Here is a 21815-nt window from a genome sequence, read left to right as displayed (position 1 = left end):
CCCCCCCCCCCCCCCCCCCCCCCCCCCCCCCCCCCCCCCAGCCGAGAGGACAATTTCCAGGGGACATAGATTTAAGGTGATTGGTGGAAGAATTGGAGAGGATATGAGGAAAAACGGCAGAGGCAGAGGCCCTAAACTCTTTAAAAGTACCTGGATCTGCACCGTAAAGGCTGTCAGCTGCAGGGCTATGGATCGGGAAGGTGGGATTAGAAAGGGCATCTGGGTGACCTCAGGCTGGCATGGACATGATGGGCCGAATAGCCTCCTGTGCTGTATCATTTCTATGGTTCATAATAATCTTTATTATTGTCACAGGCTTACATTAACACTGCAATGAAGTTACTGTGAAAAGCCCCTAGTCGCCACATTCCGATGCCTGTTTGGGGAGGCCGGTACGGGAATTGAATTCACGCTGCTGGCCTTGTTCTGCATTACAAGCCAGCTGTTTAGCCCAGTGTGCTAAACCAGCTCCACAGCTGGACACTAAGGGCAATTTATCATGGCCAATCCATAAACTTGCACATCTTTGGACTGTGGGAAGTAACCAGAGCACCCGGAGGAAACCCACGCAGGCACGGGGAGAAACTCCATACAGACAGGCTAGAATTGAACCCTGGAGCTGTGAGGCTGCGGTGTTAACCACTGTGCCGCCCTTGTTTGCACCGTGGTGGTTAACTCTGTGTTAACTGCCTGGAAAGGTGTTTGTTAATCAGCGTGTTCTCCTCTCACTACATTCTCCACCATGTGAACATCCCACCAGTGTGCACACTGAGGTGAAGCCACAACAATCTGCCTGACATCAACACTAAACAAATCAGCAACTAATCAGAGCTGCTCAGAGTGAGATTTTCAAACCGTCCTCTAGAATTAGCTTCAAAACTGGGCCAGCTCAGCAAGATTGTCAGGAAAGACTGAACCAACTGGGCATCTTTCCTCAACTATTGAGAAAGTGGAGTGGTGAATTGTTGGAGAGTTTTTAAACTATGAAAAGGTTCAATGGGGTAGATATCGAGAAGATGCTACACACCAATTTGTGACAGAGAAGGTTATCCTGAGCCAGTGCAGCAAATTCTACTTTTAAGCCGGCAGAAAACATTTTGGTTGTGAAGGAAGGTTAATAAAGGGTGTGTAAAACACAAGTGATGATTGTAAACTGGTGAGTACCCAGTGACAGTTACTGTGACACAGCCAGGTGGCTAAATGTGATTTAAGCTGCAGCCTTGTAAACAGCGGCAGTAGGGGCTGTATATTCCCCAGCTGCCTCACAGAGAGAACGGGTCTCAGGCAGGTCAGTAGAGGTAATGGGGGGAGGGGAATTTCTGCTTGAGTTTTGTAAATGCTGCTGAGGTTTTGGTTTCTGTGTCTGTGCTGCTTTCTGCTCATTGACCTGTTCCGTTTTATTCGAACCCAAACCCAGGATCTGACTGCTCTCTCAGACCTGTACAGTGCTGGTATGGTCGTACGGTGCACTGTCTCTGAACTCGGAAAGACCAAAGCAAGCCACCACAGCTTGAAACTCTCCATTAATCCGAAAGATGTAAACAAGTCACTGTCTCCTGGGGCGCTGCGAGCTGGCATGGTGAGTGGGGCACAGCTGGCATTGTGAGTGGGGCACTGTCTCCTGGGGCACTGCGAGCTGGCATGGTGAGTGGGGCACAGCTGGCATTGAGTGGGGCACAGCTGGCATTGAGTGGGGCACAGCTGGCATTGAGTGGGGCACAGCTGGCATTGAGTGGGGCACAGCTGGCATTGAGTGGGGCACAGCTGGCATGGTGAGTGGGGCACAGCTGGCATGGTGAGTGGGGCACAGCTGGCATGGTGAGTGGGGCACAGCTGGCATGGTGAGTGGGGCACAGCTGGCATGGTGAGTGGGGCGCTGAGCTGGCATGGTGAGTGGGGCACTGAGCTGGCATGGTGAGTGGGGCACTGCTGGCATGGTGAGTGGGGCACTGCTGGCATTGAGTGGGGCACAGCTGGCATGGTGAGTGGGGCACTGTCTCCTGGGGCGCTGCGAGCTGGCATGGTGAGTGGGGCACAGAGCTGGCATGGTGAGTGGGGCACTGCTGGCATGGTGAGTGGGGCACTGCTGGCATGGTGAGTGGGGCACAGAGCTGGCATGGTGAGTGGGGCACAGAGCTGGCATGGTGAGTGGGGCACAGAGCTGGCATGGTGAGTGGGGCACAGAGCTGGCATGGTGAGTGGGGCACTGAGCTGGCATGGTGAGTGGGGCGCTGAGCTGGCATGGTGAGTGGGGGCACAGCTGGCATGGTGAGTGGGGCGCTGAGCTGGCATGGTGAGTGGGGCGCTGAGCTGGCATGGTGAGTGGGGCGCTGAGCTGGCATGGTGAGTGGGGCACAGAGCTGGCATTGTGAGTGGGGCACAGCTGGCATTGAGTGGGGCACAGCTGGCATGGTGAGTGGGGCGCTGAGCTGGCATGGTGAGTGGGGCACTGCGAGTTGGCATGGCCTCCTGGGGCACTGCATGGCGAGTGTAAGGATCGTCCTGTTAATCCCTGTTTGTCTCTTTGTTGTTTTCCGTTTGGAATTTCTGTTTTATTACAATTTTTGTGCGTGGACAATTAATGGGCCCTATGCTTTAAGATGCAGTTCAGCTTTAATTTTAGTGGCTAGTAAACTGAGGATTGACTTGTGCTCTCGGGCAAGGCAGGTTGCAAAGAGCTGTTCATATTATGGCTCAGCAGATTCAAGGGCAATCAGTGATAGCATAGCTGATGGACTTGGCTGGTGGTCAGCGAGCTGGCTCAATTGTCAGGCTTTTGCTGATACTCGATGCTGATTGGTGCTGACTGTTCTGGAATGTTCTGCAGAGCCAGGAAGGATTCATTTTGCTTCACCTCTGCTGGAGCTCGCTCCAGGAAACGGATCCCACCAGCTTTTCCCCTCTATCCAGCCTGAGAATCTTTAATTCCTGAAGGTGGAGCTGGAGGGAACCCTTTAGGATTTCTCTCCATGAAATGTTGACAGACCTCTCTCAAATCTTATGGTTCCCTCAATAAAGCTGGAGGATATTCTGGTGACCCTGAAACTATTTAAGTTTAAAAAAACGGCTGGAGCTGGAGGGGTGGGACAGATTTAACATCCCTTTTCTTATGAAGGCCAGGGAGTGGCGGCTGGGGATTATCTGTGGCCTGGGTGTTACTCCAGTGCCACTCAATACTAAGGATGAAGGAAAGAGAGACAAATATTCAGAATCTGTTTTGGTTTGTTTCAATTGTTCCGTTTGTTATTCCCCTGAATGTGGCCTCTGGTATTGTGTACTGAGTGCTCCTCTCCTCTATCTCCCCCTGTACCTGCAGCTACTCTCTGGCTGTGTGTCCAGTGTTGAGGACCACGGGTATCTGGTCGATATTGGAGTCAAGGCCACAAAAGCTTTCCTCTCGCAAGAGAAAGCCCAGGAATACATCAAGAGGAGAAATCGAGGTAAGTCCCACACGGTAATACTGTAATCCTCACTGTCATACTCTCAGTCAGCAGCACAGTCAGCCATGGAGCAGAAAGGAACGGATGGCAAACTGTATCTCTATTTCTGAACCGTGAATATATGAACATGCAGAATAGGAGCAGGAGACCATTCGGCCCCTCGAGGCGGCTCTGCCATTCACCTGATAGTATTTCCAATTCTACATTCCGTCAACCCCCGATAATCACAGATTTTTCTGCCGAATGAGAATCTATCTACTTCCATCTTTAAAATTTCAACCCCTCCCCAGTCACCGGCCTCCACCACATTCTGAGGCTGACAGTTCCAAAGTCACCAATACCTCCGAGAATGTCCTAAATGTGGACCCGTCATTTAAAACAGTGCCTCCTAGTTCTGGACTCGCCCACACCAGGAAACGTCCTTCCCGCATCCACCTTGTCAATGCTGTTCAGGATTTAATATTCCTGATCGAGTCTCCCCTCGCTCCAGGTCTAGCATCCAGGTGTTGGGAGCTGTGGACTGCCCAGTCGCCTGTCCTCGGATAATTTTTCTGGAATTTGCTTATTCCTGTGCGGCTGCATTGCTCAACGCAAGCTTTCCAACTCATTGGCTGCCTAACCAAAGCTGAGGATTTAGTTTGGAATTGGAAAATACTCTTCATGTATATTAGTGCTTCTCTCTTTCTCATTCTTTCTCAGTATCCTCTTCCTTTCTCTCTCTCTCTCTCTGTCCCCTTTTTGCTTTTTTTCTGCCCTCTTTGAGGGCCGCAGGTGAGGTGCAGTTTTCATAGAATTTACAGTGCAGAAGGAGGCTACTCGGCCCATCGAGTCTACACCGGCTCTTGGAAAGAGCACCCTACCCGAGGTCAACACCTCCACCTTATCCCCATAACCCAGTAACCCCACCCAACACTAAGGGCAATTTTGGACACTAAGTGCAATTTATCAAGGCCAATCCACCTAACCTGCACATCTTTGGACTGTGGGAGGAAACCGGAGCACCCGGAGGAAACCCGTGCAGACTCCGCACAGACAGTGACCCAAGCCGGAATCGAACCTGGGACCCTGGAGCTGTGAAGCAATTGTGCTAACTACCATGCTACCGTGTTGCCCTGCGTTTTGACCTTCTCTCTGCTGGCTGTCTTGCTGTGATATTCACTGTATTTATCTTGTAACTGCAGCTGTGGTCTGTTTGCTCCTATTTAGGATTGCCTCTCCGTGTTGGTCAGTACCTAACCTTCCTCCTGGAATCGGTGAAGAATGATGGACGGATTGTCCAGCTCTCCATCCAGCCGGCTGACGTTGGTGCAGCAATAGCAGCTGAAGATCAGAAATGGAGCCTTTGCAACCTGCTCCCTGGGCTGGTGATTAGGGCGGACGTTCAGAAGGTGCAGACTGTGTGTTGTCTCCCATTCCCCAGCGACTGAGCTGACTGAGATGAAGCCTGGGGACGGAGCTAATGGAGATCTGGGGGCTTGATAAGAATGATGTAGAGAAGATATTTCCACTTGGGATGGAACCAAATGTCACGGTCATCTAAATGTCAATTCAGGAGGAATTCTGTTACTCAGAGTGGGAAAATGTACAATTTGCTAACCCAGGGAGTGGATGAGGTGAACAGTATAGATATATTCATGGGGAATAAACCCATCAGGGGAAGGATTAGTAAGATTTGTTGATAGGAACGGGAAAGGCCAACACAAACACCAGCACAGACCTTTATATATCCACATGGTGTTCAAGAAACGTCATAAAAATGAGTTGTAACCTTGCATCAACCCCTCAGGCCGAACCAGTTGGTTCCTATCTCGCCTGGCATTTTGATCAAGTAGCAAAGATTGAGTGTCTGATCTCTCTGCTCCCAGTATTTTTTGCTTTTAATTTCACATTTGCGCCATTCAAGAGTTCTCCTTTTGACACGTGAGATTTCCCATCCTACAGTTTAATAAAGGAACCATTAAAGATAAATGGGGATAATTATTGGATAATTATTCATCTATATATGTTCGATCACAGTCAGAGCACTTACTGCATCTTTCAGGATATTGAAGCTTTGGAAAGAGTGCCCACTGATAGAGGGACAATACCAGCGGTGTTATGGTGCCCACTGATAGTGGGACAATACCAGCGGTGTTATGGTGCCCACTGATAGTGGGACAATACCAGCGGTGTTATGGTGCCCACTGATAGTGGGACAATACCAGCGGTGTTATGGTGCCCACTGATAGAGGGACAATACCAGCGGTGTTATGGCCCACTGATAGTGGGACAATACCAGCGGTGTTATGGTGCCCACTGATAGTGGGACAATACCAGCGGTGTTATGGTGCCCACTGATAGAGGGACAATACCAGCGGTGTTATGGCCCACTGATAGAGGGACAATACCAGCGGTGTTATGGCCCACTGATAGAGGGACAATACCAGCGGTGTTATGGTATAGTGATGATTAAAGACTTTCCTTGTATTAATGCAGCAGTGAAGGTTAAAGATTATCGAAGTGAAGGGAGGGTGAAAGGGCAAAGACTGTTTTTACAGGTTGGTGATGAGAGACTGAATCTCACTGTTGGTGCTGGAGTTCAAGGGGAGGACGGAAGGCCCCAGGACTGTGGGATCCACAGATCAAACCTGATGAACCAAAAGACAACCACCTTCACCAAAGTTTGTCTGATTCAGTGAAATGGCTGCCCAACTTTCATAATAGTTGTGGTGCAGGCACCTCACACACTCCCTCAAATAATAGAAAATGCTGCAAAAACTCAGCATCTGTGGAGGTGGACCAACAGCGTTTACGTTTCATGTCCTAGAAAGACTTTGCAGCTCAAATCTTTGGTTGGAGGGGCAGAAGGCACCTGCAAGTGATCACTGATAACATTGTATAGTGAACCTGTTCACTCATTGAAAAAGTGTGCGCGCCTCCCTCACTGTGTGTGTGTCTCTCTAACTTGCTCTTTCAATCTGCCTGTCGCTCTCTCTGTCTCTGCCTGTCGCTCTCTCTGTCTCTGCCTGTCGCTCCCTCTGTCTCTGCCTGTCGCTCTCTCTGTCTCTGCCTGTCGCTCTCTCTGTCTCTGCCTGTCGCTCTCTCTGTCTCTGCCTGTCGCTCTGTCTCTGCCTGTCGCTCTCTCTGTCTGCCTGTCGCTCTCTGTCTCTGCCTGTCGCTCTCTGTCTCTGCCTGTCGCTCTCTGTCTCTGCCTGTCGCTCTCTGTCTCTGCCTGTCGCTCTCTGTCTCTGCCTGTCGCTCTCTGTCTCTGCCTGTCGCTCTCTGTCTCTGCCTGTCGCTCTCTGTCTCTGCCTGTCGCTCTCTGTCTCTGCCTGTCGCTCTCTGTCTCTGCCTGTCGCTCTCTGTCTCTGCCTGTCGCTCTCTCTGTCTCTGCCTGTCGCTCTCTCTGTCTCTGCCTGTCGCTCTCTCTGTCTCTGCCTGTCGCTCTCTCTGTCTCTGCCTGTCGCTCTCTCTGTCTCTGCCTGTCGCTCTCTCTGTCTCTGCCTGTCGCTCTCTCTGTCTCTGCCTGTCGCTCTCTCTGTCTCTGCCTGTCGCTCTCTCTGTCTCTGCCTGTCGCTCTCTCTGTCTCTGCCTGTCGCTCTCTCTGTCTCTGCCTGTCGCTCTCTCTGTCTCTGCCTGTCGCTCTCTCTGTCTCTGCCTGTCGCTCTCTCTGTCTCTGCCTGTCGCTCTCTCTGTCTCTGCCTGTCGCTCTCTCTGTCTCTGCCTGTCGCTCTCTCTGTCTCTGCCTGTCGCTCTCTCTGTCTCTGCCTGTCGCTCTCTCTGTCTCTGCCTGTCGCTCTCTCTGTCTCTGCCTGTCGCTCTCTCTGTCTCTGCCTGTCGCTCTCTCTGTCTCTGCCTGTCGCTCTCTCTGTCTCTGCCTGTCGCTCTCTCTGTCTCTGCCTGTCGCTCTCTCTGTCTCTGCCTGTCGCTCTCTCTGTCTCTGCCTGTCGCTCTCTCTGTCTCTGCCTGTCGCTCTCTCTGTCTCTGCCTGTCGCTCTCTCTGTCTCTGCCTGTCGCTCTCTCTGTCTCTGCCTGTCGCTCTCTCTGTCTCTGCCTGTCGCTCTCTCTGTCTCTGCCTGTCGCTCTCTCTGTCTCTGCCTGTCGCTCTCTCTGTCTCTGCCTGTCGCTCTCTCTGTCTCTGCCTGTCGCTCTCTGTCTCTGCCTGTCGCTCTCTCTGTCTCTGCCTGTCGCTCTCTCTGTCTCTGCCTGTCGCTCTCTCTGTCTCTGCCTGTCGCTCTCTCTGTCTCTGCCTGTCGCTCTCTCTGTCTCTGCCTGTTGCTCTCTCTGTCTCTGCCTGTCGCTCTCTCTGTCTCTGCCTGTCGCTCTCTCTGTCTCTGCCTGTCGCTCTCTCTGTCTCTGCCTGTCGCTCTCTCTGTCTCTGCCTGTCGCTCTCTCTGTCTCTGCCTGTCGCTCTCTCTGTCTCTGCCTGTCGCTCTCTCTGTCTCTGCCTGTCGCTCTCTCTGTCTCTGCCTGTCGCTCCCTCTGTCTGCCTGTCGCTCCCTCTGTCTGCCTGTCGCTCTCTCTGTCTCTGCCTGTCGCTCTCTCTGTCTCTGCCTGTCGCTCCCTCTCTGTCTCTGCCTGTCGCTCCCTCTCTGTCTCTGCCTGTCGCTCTCTCTGTCTCTGCCTGTCGCTCCCTCTCTGTCTCTGCCTGTCGCTCGCTCCCTCTCTGTCTCTGCCTGCCTCGCTCCCTCTCTGTCTCTGCCTGCCTCGCTCCCTCTCTGTCTCTGCCTGTCGCTCGCTCTCTGTCTCTGCCTGCCTCGCTCCCTCTCTGTCTCTGCCTGTCGCTCGCTCTCTGTCTCTGCCTGCCTCGCTCCCTCTCTGTCTCTGCCTGTCGCTCTCTCTGTCTCTGCCTGCCTCGCTCCCTTTCAGTCTCTGCCTGCCTCGCTCCCTCTCTGTCTCTGCCTGCCTCGCTCCCCCTCTGTCTCTGCCTGCCTCGCTCCCTCTCTGCCTGCCTCGCTCCCTCTCTGCCTGCCTCGCTCCCTCTCAATCTGTGTGTGTGTGTCCTATGCAGTCATCTTTAGGTGCACTGATTTGATTTGAACTCCTATCGAGATGGTTGATTTATGACTAGACCCTCATTATAATTTTATTTTACAGGTGACTTTACATGGCCTGGTTCTCCAGTTCCTGTCCGGTTTGACTGGTTCTGTCGATTTCATGCATCTGGACCCACAGAAAGTAGGGACATACCGCAAGGGTCAGAAGGTTAGTTTGATAAAGCAGCTGTAACGCAGAAACACACAGGGTGCCCAACAACTGGGCGGAAGGAGCTGAAATGAGCCTCATTAAGTGTTTAACATGTTTTACATCTGGGCAATAAAGAGAGACAGATTCTAATAAACAGCTGGTCTCTTGGTTGTGTCTTGTTAAACTTGGTAACACCACCTCCAGTCCTGCCCAACACCATCAATGACATCCTCTCTTCGGAAACGTGGACAAACAGAACAAGAGGGGTCTCACTGGGACACCCCCAGCTCCCGTACATAACCCGGGATCGGCGGGGGGGGAGGGTTAATTCCGTTATAAACAAGAGACCCGTCACGGAGGGAGAAGCCCCCACACACAGCCCAAACGCAAAAAACTATTGTGTATTGGATTTTATTTAGGATTTGCTGCTTTTCCATGTTTCCTGTCTGTGTTGTTGCTGTTCTCTCTGCAATAAATCACAAGATTGTGTTTCTCTTCCAGGTGAGAGCCTGTGTTCTGTATGTGCAGCCGGATGCAAAGTCTGTGCACCTGACACTGCGGCCCCTCTTCCTGCAGCCTGGGGCTGTGTTCCAGCAGCCAGGCATACATGGGATTGGTGAGGTTCTGGAGGAGTGCTCAGTGCTGCGCTACCACAAAGCAGTTGGCGTTATCTTTCAGCTGGGAGATGGGAGTTTTGCCTATTCACGTGTGAGTGATTCACCTCTGCTCATCTGTACATGTGTTTATGTTTATTGTCACGTGTACCAAGGTACAGTGAAAAGTGTCTGTGTGCAACAGTTTCTGTATCTGCGGTGTAACACTATTGCTTTAGGGCAGCACGGTGGCTCGCACTGTGGCTTCACAGCGCCAGGGTCCCAGCTTTGATTCCCCGCTGGGTCACTGTGCGGAATCTGCACATTCTCCCTGTGTCTGCGTGGGTTTCCTCCCGGTGCTCCGGTTTCCTCCCACAGTCCAAAGACGTGCAGGTTAGGTGGATTGGCCATGATAAATTGCCATTAGTGACCAAAAAAAAGGTTAGATGGGGTTATTGGGTTGTGGGGATAGGGTGGAAGTGAGGGCTGAAGTGTGTCTTGCAGACTCGATGGGCCGAATGGCCTCCTTCTGCACTCTATGTTCTGTGTTTGGTGTCATACACTTCAATCTAAGGTAAGAAAAAAAGAGACTTGCCCACCATTAATCGGGATAATCATAATGTTAAGGGCTGAGACTGAAGCTCTTTAAATGTATATAGGAGAATATTTGGGATCAATATATAGAGGGTTCAACAGGGATGATGCAGTGCTGGACATAACTGCAGAATCAAGCCAGACAGGTGGGGGTTTTTCTTAAATAAATTTAGAGGAACCAATTCATTTTTTACAATTACGAGACAATTTAGCGTGGCCAATTCACCTACCCTGCACATCTTTGGGTTGTGAGGGGCGAGACCCACGCAGACACCGGGAGAATGTGCAAATTCCACACGGGAAGTGACCCAGACCTGGGATCAAACCTGGAACCTCGGTGCCGTGAGGTAGCAGTGCTAATCACTGTGCTGCTCGGAGAGGTGCGTGATGTTTTTTTTGGGGGGGGGGTTCATTTTGGTGACAGTGACCACAACATAGTGCAATTTAAGTTTGCTATGGACAAAGAAATAGACAAGTTGCAAAAAAAGGTTTTGCATTGGGGGAGAGTGGATTTTAGTAAAATAAAGCAGGATCTGGCCAAGGTAAACAGGAAAAGGTTACTGTGGGGAAATCTACAGAAGAGCAGTGGAGGGTGTTCAAAAAGGAAATGGGGAGGATACAGACCCAACATGTTCCCTCGAGAATAATAGGAAGGAGTAACAAACCCAGAGAACCATGGATGACCAGAGACATTCAGGATATAATGAGAAGGAAAAGAGAGACCTTTAGGCATTAGTGAAGTGCAGGATGGAGCTGAAGAAATTGGAGAGCAAAGATATGAGAAAGCTCTGGCTGGTAAAAGTAGGGAAATCCCATTTCTAAGTATATCAATGGGAAGAGGATATCCAGGGGAAGAGTTGGGTCATTTAGGGACCATGGGGGCAATCTGTGGGTGGAGCCAGAGGACATTGGTAGAGTGTTGAATGAATACTTCATATCTGTCTCCACCCAAGAGAGTGAGGAGGTGGATATGGAACTCTGGGAAAGACTGGGAGGTTCTTGAGCAAAATGGCACAGGAAGTGACAAGGTATTGGAGGCGTTGGCGCACTTAAAAGTGGACAAATCTCCAGATTCAGACTAATTGTGTCCCAGGTTGCTGTGGGAAGTGAGGGAGGAGATTGCAGGGGCTCTGATCCAAATTTTTAATTCCTCCGGCCACGTGAGGTGCCAAAGGACCGGAGAACCGTAAATGTGGTCCAACTATTGAAGTCGTGTTGTAGAGATAAGCCAGGGAACTACAGACCAGGAGAAATTTCTGAAGGAGAGAATCAATCTCCATTTGGAGAGGCAAGGTTTGATCAGGAATAGTCAGCATGGCTTTGTCAGAGGGAGCTCGTGTCTAATTAATACGATTGATATTTTTGAGCATGTAACCAAGTGTATAGATGAGGGTAGTGCCGTTGATATAGTTTATATGGATTTCCGCAAAGCCTTTGACAGGATCCCACATGGGAGACTGATATTGAAGGTAAATGCACATGGGATCCAGGGTAAGGTGGTAAAGCGGATTGTGCACACAATTATTGATTGGTAACAACTGCTCCTATCATTTCAGAAATTTCACCTGTCGGACACGAAGCTAACTGTTAACCCCACCGTGTTTAAGGAAGGCACCAACCACAGGTGCAGGGTCATTGATCAAAGCCCCATGGAACAGATGGCTCTGGTGTCACTGAAAAAGTGAGTGAGCTGTTTGTTTATGACTGCAATTATTCCATAATACTAAGATAATATGTTAAATTGTGTAACAGGTGGCATAGACGCCAGCCAGTGCTATGTAAAGGAAACAATCTATTGCGGAACTGTGCGTTAGAGACGGAACAGGTACTGCACGGGGTTAGACACAGAGTAAAGCTCCTTCCACACTGTCCCCATCAAACACTCCCAGGACAGGTACAGCACGGGGTTAGATACAGAGTAAAGCTCCCTCTACACTGTCCCCATCAAACACTCCCAGGACAGGTACAGCACGGGGTTAGATACAGAGTAATCTCCCTCTACACTGTCCCCATCAAACACTCCCAGGACAGGTACAGCACGGGGTTAGATACAGAGTAAAGCTCCCTCTACACTGTCCCCATCAAACACTCCCAGGACAGGTACAGCACAGGGTTAGATACAGAGTAAAGGTCCCTCTACACTGTCCCCATCAAACACTCCCAGGACAGGTACAGCACGGGGTTAGATACAGAGTAAAGCTCCCTCTGCACTGTCCCCATCAAACACTCCCAGGACAGGTACAGCACAGGGTTAGATACAGAGTAAAGCTTCCTCTGCACTGACCCCATCAAACACTCCCAGGACAGGTACTGCGTGGGGTTAGATACAGAGTAAAGCTCTCTCTACAGCAGGGGTGGGCAAACTCCGGCCATGGGGCCGCATGCGGCCCGCCAAAGGTCTTTATGCGGCCCGCCAAAGGTCTTTATGCGGCCCGCCAAAGGTCTTTATGCGGCCCACCAAGTCATTTTTTAAAAAAAATTATTTATTTTTTAAGGTTAATGGGGGGGGGGGGGGCTGTTGGGTTACTTACTGGTATAGGGTGGATACGTTGACTTGAGTAGGGTGATCATTCTCAGCACAACAACGAGGGCCGAAGGGCCTGTTCTGTGCTGTACTGTTCTATGTTCTATATGAGACACCCAGAATCATAACCAGGTGAAGTAATTATTTTACTTAATATACTATGCGGCCCTTTAAAATTGTGAATTTCTGAATGTGGCCCTTGCACGGGAAAGCTTGCCCACCCCTGCTCCACAGTGTCCCCATCAAACACTCCCAGGACAGGAACAGCACGGGGTTAGATACAGAGTAAAGCTCCCTCTACACTGTCCCCATCAAACACTCCCAGGACAGGTACAGCACGGGGTTAGATACAGAGTAAAGCTCCCTCTACACTGTCTCCATCAAACACTCCCAGGACAGGTACAGCACGGGGTTAGATACAGAGTGAAGCTCCCTCTACACTGTCTCCATCAAACACTCCCAGGACAGGTACAGCACGGGGTTAGATACAGAGTGAAGCTCCCTCTACACTGTCACCATCAAACACTCCCAGGACGGTACAGCACGGGGTTAGATACAGAGTAAAGCTCCCTCTACACTGTCCCCATCAAACACTCCCAGGACAGGTACAGCACGGGGTTAGATACAGAGTAAAGCTCCCTCTACACTGTCCCCATCAAACACTCCCAGGGCAGGTGCAGCACGGGGTTGATTTTATACTTTGGGATGGTGCTCAGAAGAGATTGAATCAAAGTGGCACTAACTCAATTCACAAGGAAGCCATGCAGCTCGCAGAGATTGAAGGCGCAATGTTTGCTTATGTGAAGCACTCGCACCCCTTCCTTCATTTTCACTTTCTCATTTTCAGGAGCATTCTTGATGCCCCATTTTTGAGGTACCAGGACATCAAACCAGGACAGCTGATTGAGGTGGGTCTTTGCAGACAGTCTCTCGTGCATTCTCCAGAAAATTGAGAGCAATCCGTGTGTCCCAGAAACTCTCTCAGATTCTCCAGGAGATTGAGTGAAATCAGTGTGACCCACATCTTCTCTCTTTCCTCGGCATCAGTTGCAGCTCCTGTTGAACGAGTCAGGCTTCCAGTTTGTTCAGTCCTTTCACCTCCTGATCCTTTCCTAGTGATTTGATATTTGTTCTGTTCTTCCTGATGCTTTTCCAGTCCTGCTTGTAATTTTGGTTTTGCCAGGACAACCTTGTTGCCGCGACATCAAACCCAGAAGTACCAGAGAACGGGCAGCACGGTAGCACAGGGGTTAGCACTGTTGCTTCACTGTGGCAGGGTCCCAGGTTTCATTCCCGCTTGGGCACTCTGCGGAGTCTGCACGCTCTCCCCATATCGGCGTGGGTTTCCTCTGGGTGCTCCGGTTTCCTCCCACAAGTCCCGAAAGACGTGCTTGTTAGGTAATTTGGACAGTTTGAATTCTCCCTCTGCGTACCCGAACAGGTGCCGGAATGTGGCGACTAGGGGCTTTTCACAGTAACTTCATTGCAGTGTTAATGTAAACCTACTTGTGACAATAAAGATTATTATTAAATAGAATCCCGACAGTGTAAAGTAGACCTTTTGGCCCATCGACACACTGACCCTCAAAGAGCACTCTACCTTGACCCACTTAATCTACCTAACCTGTACACCTTTTGCCACTAAGGGGTAATTTAGTAGAATAACAACTTTCTTCCTCCATTGCTGTTCCTGGTCCAATTGATTCCTCCACTTTCCTTTTATCAGTCTCCTGTGTGGGACCTTGACAATGGCTTTGCTGAAATCCATGTAAACTACATCAACTGCCCTACCCTCGTCTATACACCTGGTCACCACCTCAAAAATTTCAATCATATTTGTCAGGTATGACCTCCCTCTGGCAAAGCCATGCTGACTATTCCTGATCAAACCTTGCTTCTCCAAGTTGAGATCGATTCTCTCCTTCAGAATATTCCACAATAGCTGTTCTCAAGTCCTCTGGCACCTCCCCGGTAGACAGAGAGGAATTCAAAATTTGGGTCAGATCCCCTGCAATCCCCTCCCTCGCCTCCCACAGCAGCTTGGGACACAATGGAGATCAGGTCAGTGTGACTACATCCCAAGTTGACCTCGACAAAAGTCTCCACTATGCCGACCCCTTCCGCTCAGCTTTGTAATTTCGCCTGCCTGCTTTCTCAATCTGTGCTGAGTTAGTCAGTCTATAACCGGGTGGGAATTGGCGTTTTGTCCTTTGGATCAGGCCGGAAACATTAAATTCACCAGGATTCCCTTTCCTCATCATTCACCAGTGAGATTTAGTCAGCATTCAGCAAACTCTGGCCCACGTTCTTCAGTATATCTGCTCATCCTCACCGACTCCACCTTCATATTCAGTGCTATCTGCTGACCCCAAACGAGAATTTTGTCACTCCTATTGCCCTTCAAATAAAGGTCCACATCAGTGGGTAATTAATGTCCATTTGGCCGCACTCACTCCCTTCCAGGGCATATGGGACTGGAGGCCGTCAGGGCATCAAGTGGAATCTAACTGGAGGCCCTGATGACAGATTTGCCAATACTCTTTTTTCCATTGTTTCTGTTTTTCAGGGTAAAGTCAGTTCTCTGGAGAAGTATGGGATGCATGTGAAACTGACCGACCACATTCGGGGTCTGGTACCTCGGACACACCTAGCAGACATTCCACTGAAACATCCAGAAAAACTGTACAGTGTGGGAGACCAAGTCAAGTGCAGGGTGAGTGTGCGGCTCTTTCTCTGTCCAGTGTGTGTGCACGCAGACCAGTGCAGAGTGAGCCCGTGGTGCATGCCGTCCAGTGCAGTGTGAGCCCGCGGTGCGTGCACGCAGTCCAGTGCAGTGTGAGCCCGCGGTGCGTGCATGCCGTCCAGTGCAGGCGAGCATGCTTGTGCACTGCCGAGCACCATTTCCAGCCTGATTTAAGTGAAGTTTGTACAGTGTTGGTCTGGGTGCTGTGAGAGTGAAGGAGGAAACACTAGATGCTGCAACCAGAGGATGATGACCCTCCTCTCTCTGTCTGCAGAATTTTTTTTTTTAAAGCCTGCCATGTGTTTGAAATGCTTTATCATTCTGAGAAATTCTCATTGTTACAGTCAATAAGGTTTTAAGTTGGGATGTCAGGAACCCGGCAGTCAGCATGTGCACCGTAAGGTCCACAACAATGGCCAAATAATCCGTTTTAGTGATGTTAATTGAGGGATAAATAATGACGTGAGAAGCAGATTAGATCTCGATTTAAACTGAGAAACGACACCTGTAACAGTGCAGCACTCCCCCCAAACCTGCACTGGGAAATCTCACCTGTGGTCCTTTGCTCAGGTTTCTAATGTAAGTATTGAACCCTGCAAACTTGCGACTCCGAGGTGAGAGTGCCACCCACTGACCCACAACTGGCACAGTTTACCCCCAAAACTCTCTCCCCGTGATGGGAACACAAACACACACTCCCGTGATGGGAAGAAATGCACACTCCCCGTGATGGGAACAAATGCACACTCCCCGTGATGGGAACAAACACGCACTCCCCGTGAAGGGAACACAAACGCACACTCCCCGTGATGGGAACACAAACGCACACTCCCCGTGATGGGAACAAACGCACACTCCCCGTGATGGGAACACAAACACACACTCCCCGTGATGGGAACACAAACACACACTCCCCGTGATGGGAACACAAACACACACTCCCCGTGATGGGAACACAAACACACACTCCCTGTGATGGGAACACAAACACACACTCCCCGTGATGGGAACACAAACACACACTCCCCGTGATGGGAACACAAACACACACTCCCCGTGATGGGAACACAAACACACACTCCCCGTGATGGGAACACAAACACACACTCCCCGTGATGGGAACACATTCTCTATGACGCGTCTTTCTTGATGTTCACGTGAGGACACACGGGGTTGCTTCTGCGATTGAGAATTCAAATCCCCCCATGCTAGATTCTAAAATAGATTCAGAAAATCCAATGTTTTAAGTGGAATTGGAATTGCTGGAATTGGAATGTTATGAAGGCCAGCTCAATCATTCACTCATTGAGGGAAAGTCCCTTACCCAACCCAGGCTGGACATCACTCCAATCCCACACTGGGGCTGGCGCCTAATATGCTCGAAATCAACAATCAATAATACCTTTCCATGACCACCAATCCCCAAATAAACATATTTTTGAATGTGAGCTGAATGTTCCTCCTTGGGTCAAACATTGTTTCTTTCTCAGGTGTTGACAGTAAACAGTGAAACCAAGAAACTTATCTTGACTCGGAAGAAGACACTGGTTGCTTCGAAGCTTTCCATTATTACCCAGTACAAGGAGGCCATTCCCAGGCGGCTAGCCCACGGTTACATCGTCTGTGTGAAGCCCTTTGGTTGCATTGTTCGCTTCTACAATGAAGCACGAGGTCTGGTCCCACGGCAGGAGCTGAGCGCCCAGCCAGTCCCCTCGCCTGAAAAGGCCTTCTATATTGGACAGGTGAGGAATCAGCCTGTGGGGGGGGACGGGGTGGGTTTGGAGTGGGGGGGACGGGGTGGGTTTGGAGTGGGGGGGGACGGGGTGGGTTTGGAGTGGGGAGAGTTTGGTGTGGGGGGGTGAGGTCAGGTTTGGAGTGGGGTCTGGAGTGGCGATTTGGGGGGTCTAGAGTGGCGATGGTTTTTTTGGAGTGGCGATTTGGGGGGGTTCTGGAGTGGCGATGGTGGTGGGGGGTTCTGGAGTGGCGATGGTGGGGGGGTTCTGGAGTGACGATGGTGGGGGGGGGTTCTGGAGTGGCGATGGTGGGGGGGTTCTGGAGTGGCGATGGGGGGGGGGGGGTTCTGGAGTGGCGATGGTGGGGGGGGGTTCTGGAGTGGTGATGGTGGGGGATTCTGGAGTGGCTGGGGGGGTTCTGGAGTGGCGATGGGGGGGGTTCTGGAGTGGCGATTGGGGGGGGTGGGGTCTGGAGTGGTGATGCAGGGTGGGCGTCTGGAGTGGAGCTGGGAGTACTCCTACACACTGATGTGTTGTGTGTCGAGCCATTTTATTTTGCCTGCTGCCTGGTCAGTTCACTTTTGGACTTTACCCCTTTCCAGGTTGTCAAGGTCACTGTCTTGAAATGTGACCCAACCCAGGAGAGACTGTTGTTGTCCATGAAAACCACAGAGGAAGTAGGAACTGAAGCTGATAATACCAAGAAAAATAAAGAGTCTTCAATGCACCCAACTGGAAAGGTATTGGCATTTATTTATTTATAGTAAAAGCTGCAGCCCGCAGGAAATACCAATGCTCAGGTCAGATGGGCAAAAATAATCATTCTGCTGACAAAGCTGTTAGATTGCAAAGCGATTGAGAAGACCTAGGTGCAAAAAACAATGCAAGATTGATGGGATGTTGAAGGTGGGGATTGTACAAAGGGAGGAGAGTGAGTGATATTGCAGCTGGGTAACGCTGGACTGTACCTGATGTAGGTGTCAGTTCTGGGCGCTGTCCTCAGTATATATTAGCCGTGTGCGGTATGCAGCACAGATTTGTCGTCATGGTACGAGGTCCAAAAGGGTTCATTTGAGAACAGCTTGTGTTTCTGTGTGTGGAGAAGGTTGAGCTGTTTATGGTTAAAGTTGTTAAGAGGGTCAATAGTGTTGGGGACAGCCCAGGACCAGGGGACAGGATGTTAAAATTGGAGCCAGGCCGTTCAGGGTAGTTGGGGGGGGGGCTTGCTCACACAAAGGGCGTCGGAAATCTCGGCCCAAAAAGCTGGAGCGCCTGGAGATCAGTTGAAAATTTCAGAGCTGAGATTGATCAACCTTTGTTGTGCAAAAAACTCCAACTTTTTTGGAGTTAAAAGTTCAGAATTCAATAAAGCTGCGATACAGCTCAGCCCCAATCTAACTGAGCAGAGGAGCAGCCTCAAGGTAGGGCTTTGAACTAAATAATGGGGAGGGCAGGGTTCAGCTGTATGGAAACTTAGAGAATCCAAGTTAAAGGGGAAGGTAGTAATGCAGGTTAATGATGAGGACTTTAAACTAGTTAAAGGGGCCAAGGACTCAGGAAAGGTTAGTAAAGTTTCCAGAACAAGTAATCGAGCAGAGAGTATGGAAAGCAGCAGGATTCTAACTTCAGGCACAGGAGATAAAGGGACAACTATGAGAAGGGGGGCGGTCCATGCAGGACTGAGGATGTTGTACCTAAATGCGCGCAGTATACAGAACAAGGTCAACGAGCTTGTTACGCACATTGAAATTGGTCGGTACGAGATTGTGGGCATCACAGAGACGTGGCTGCAAGGGGATCAGGGCTGGGATCTAAATATCAAAGCATATATGTCTTATTGAAAGGACAGGCAGGTGGACAAAGGGGGTGGGGTTGCATTGTTAGTAAGAATTTAAATTAAATCTATAGTAAAGTGATTTGGATCAGAAGGCATAGAATCTCTGGGTAGAATTTGGGAATCGCAAATGATGGGAGTTATATACAGGCCCCCTAGCAGTAGTCAGGATGTGGGGCAGAAAATAAATCAGGAGGTAGAAAAGGCAGGTAAAAAAGGCAATATTACAATAATCATGGGGGACTTCAATATGCAGATGGACTGGGAAAATCAGCTTGGCAGTGGATCACAAGAAAAGGAATTTGTGGAATGTCTAAGAGATGGTTTTTTGGAGCAGTTTGTGACAGAGCCTACTAGGGAACAGGCAATTCTGGATTTGGTGATGTGTAATGAGGCAGATTAGAGAACTTGAGGTGAAGGAACCCTTAGGGAGCAGTGACCACAATATGATAGAATTTACCCTGCAGTTTGAGAGGGAGAAGCTGCAATCAGATGTAACGGTATTACAATTAAATAAGGATAACTGCAGCAACATAAGGGAGGAGCTGGCCAGAGTTGATTGGAAAAGGAGCCTTGCAGGGAAGGCAGTGGAACAGCAATGGCAGGAGTTTTGGGGGTTATTAGGGAGGCACAACAGAAATTCTTCCCAAGGAGGAGGAAACATGCTAAGGGGAGGACCTGGCATCCATAGTTGACGAGGGAAGTCGAGGGCAGCATCACAGCTATAGAAAAAGCATACAAAGTGGCGAGGATTAGTGGGAAGCAAGAGAATTAGGAAGCCTTTAAAAGCGAGCAGAGGACAACTAAAAGCAATAAGGAGAAGATGAAATATGAGTGCAAGATAGCAAGAAATATAAAAAAGATAGTGAGAGGTCTTTTCGATTATATAAAAGGAAAGAGAGACACAAAAAGGAAAGAGAGACACAAAAATGGATATTGGACCACTGGAAAATGTGGCTGGGGAAGTAATAATGGGAACAAAGAAATGGCAGAGAAACTGAATATGTACTTTACATCAGTCTTCATGGTGGAAGACACCAGTGGCATACCAGAACTTCCAGAGTCATGGGGCAGAGGTGAGTGCAGTGGCTATCGCTAAGCAGAAGGTTCTGGGGAAACTGAAAGGTCTGAAGGTGGATAAATCCCCTGGACCAGATGGACTACACCCCAGGGTTCTAGAAGAGATAGCTGACGAGATTGTGGAGGTGTTGGAGTTGATCTTTCAGGAATCACTGGAGTCGAGGAGGGTCCCAGAAGACTGGGAAGTGACGAATGTAACACCACTGTTTAAGAAAGGGAGGGAGGCAGAAGACTGGAATTTATCGGCTGATTAGCCTGACTTCAGTTGTTAAGATTTTAGAGTTTATTAAGTATGAGATTGCGGAGTACTTGGAAGTGCATGTTAAAATAGGGCTGAGTCAGCAGTCCTTGGTCAAGGGGAGGTCATAGCTGACAAATCAGTCATGAACTTTGAGGAAGTTAGACCAAGGAGAGCCAGTAGACATGATCTGTTTGGATTTCCAGAAGGCCTTTGACAAAATGCCGTACAGGAAGCTACTAAATAAGATAAGAGCCCATGGTGTTAGGAACAAGGTACTGGCATGGATAGAGGATTGGCAGACTGGCAGAAGGCAGAGAGTAGGGATAAAGGGGTCTATTTCAGGAAGGCAGCCGGTGACTCGTGGCCCGCAGGGGTCAGTGTTGGGACCACAACTATTGACGATATACATGAATGATCTCGAGACTGACTAGTTTAGAATTGTTCTCGGTGGAGTGCAGATGAATGAGAATAAGTCTCATAGAGACTTATAAAATTCTAACAGGACTAATAGTGTGGATGCAAGGAGGATGTTCCCGATGGTGGGTGTGTCCAGAACTCGGGGTCACTGAGGATTCCGGCTAAACCATTTCGGACAGAGGTGAGGAGACATTTCTTCACCCAAAGAGTGGTGAGCCTGTGGAATTCATTACCGCAGGAAGTAGTTGATGCTAAAACATTGAATATATTCAAGAGACGGCTGGATATAGCACTTGGGGAGAATGGAGTCAAAGGCTATGGGGAGAAAGCAGGATTAGGCTACTGAGATGGATGATCAGCCATGATCGTGATGAATGGCGGAGCAGGCTCGAAGGGCCAAAAGGCCTCCTTCTGCTCCTATCTTCTATGTTTATAGCTTTCTAAGAAGAAACTGGGGGCATTGTTGGTACCATAGAAAGCATCCTATTGGGCTGCATCACAGCCTGGAATGGCAACTGCTCGTCCCAGGACCGCAAGAAACTTCAGAGAGTCGTGAACACAGCCCAGTCCATCACACAAACCTGCCTCCCATCCATTGACTCCATCTACACCTCCCGCTGCCTGGGGAAAGCCGACAGCAGAATCAAAGACCCCTCCCACCCGGCTTACTCACTCTTCCAACTTCTTCCATCGGGCAGGAGAACATGCACAAAATGACTCAAACAGCTTCTTCCCCACTGTCACCAGACTTCTGAATGACCCTCTTATGGACTGACCTCATTAACACTACACCCTGTATTCTTCATCCGATGTCGCGGCTTATGTAGTTATATTGTATACCTTGTGTTGCCCTATTATGCATTTTCTTTTATTCCCTTTTCTTCCCATGTACTTAAGATCTGTTGAGCTGCTGGCAGAAAAATACTTTTCACTGTACCTCGGTACACGGGACAATAAACAAAACCCAATCCTATCCAAACCATTTGCAGCTGAGACAAAGATATGTAAAGGAACAGATATTGTGAGGCTGTGGTAGGACTTGAGCAGCCTAGGAGAGTGGGCGAAGAAGTGGTAGATGGGATACCATGTGGAAAAGTGTGAGGTTATGCACTTTGGGCAGAAGAATAGAGGCATAGACTATGGGAAAAGGCTTCGAAAATCAGAAACACAAATGGACTTCAAGGTTAACGTGCAGGTTCAGTCGGCAGTTAAGAAGACAATACATTTGGAGTATTGTGAGCCGTTTTGGGCCCAATATCTAAGGAAGGATGTGCTGGCCTTGGATAGGGTCCAGAGGAGGTTCACAAGGATGATCCCTGGAATAAACAGGAAAGGTTGAGGACTCTGGGTCTGTACTCGTTGGAGTTTAGAAGGATGAGGGGGGATCATATTGAAACTTACAGGATACTGCGAGGCCTGGATAGAGAGCACGTGGAGAGGATATTTTCAC

General features: G+C 49.7%; 1 protein-coding gene across 2 annotated transcripts in view; it reads left to right on the top strand.

Moving 5' to 3' along the window:
* The first annotated feature begins 1321 nt into the window (after positions 1 to 1321).
* pdcd11 (programmed cell death 11) overlaps positions 1322 to 21815 on the top strand; it is a 99867-nt gene continuing 79373 nt past the window's right edge. For both annotated transcript variants that reach the window (XM_038821690.1, XM_038821689.1), the window contains exons 1-10: positions 1322 to 1579; positions 3317 to 3440; positions 4647 to 4828; positions 8517 to 8624; positions 9108 to 9314; positions 11350 to 11474; positions 13165 to 13225; positions 14884 to 15030; positions 16551 to 16802; positions 17396 to 17533. In XM_038821690.1, the coding sequence (XP_038677618.1) occupies positions 1337 to 1579; positions 3317 to 3440; positions 4647 to 4828; positions 8517 to 8624; positions 9108 to 9314; positions 11350 to 11474; positions 13165 to 13225; positions 14884 to 15030; positions 16551 to 16802; positions 17396 to 17533 (1587 nt within the window). In that variant the 5' untranslated portion in view covers positions 1322 to 1336. The remainder of the gene's footprint in view (positions 1580 to 3316; positions 3441 to 4646; positions 4829 to 8516; positions 8625 to 9107; positions 9315 to 11349; positions 11475 to 13164; positions 13226 to 14883; positions 15031 to 16550; positions 16803 to 17395; positions 17534 to 21815) is intronic.

This window comes from Scyliorhinus canicula, chromosome 16 (genome assembly GCF_902713615.1).
Source record: "Scyliorhinus canicula chromosome 16, sScyCan1.1, whole genome shotgun sequence".
In the NCBI taxonomy this organism is placed as follows: Eukaryota; Metazoa; Chordata; class Chondrichthyes; order Carcharhiniformes; family Scyliorhinidae; genus Scyliorhinus; species Scyliorhinus canicula.
Note: the sequence above shows the minus strand (reverse complement) of the source record. Positions and strands in the feature narration are given on the sequence as shown.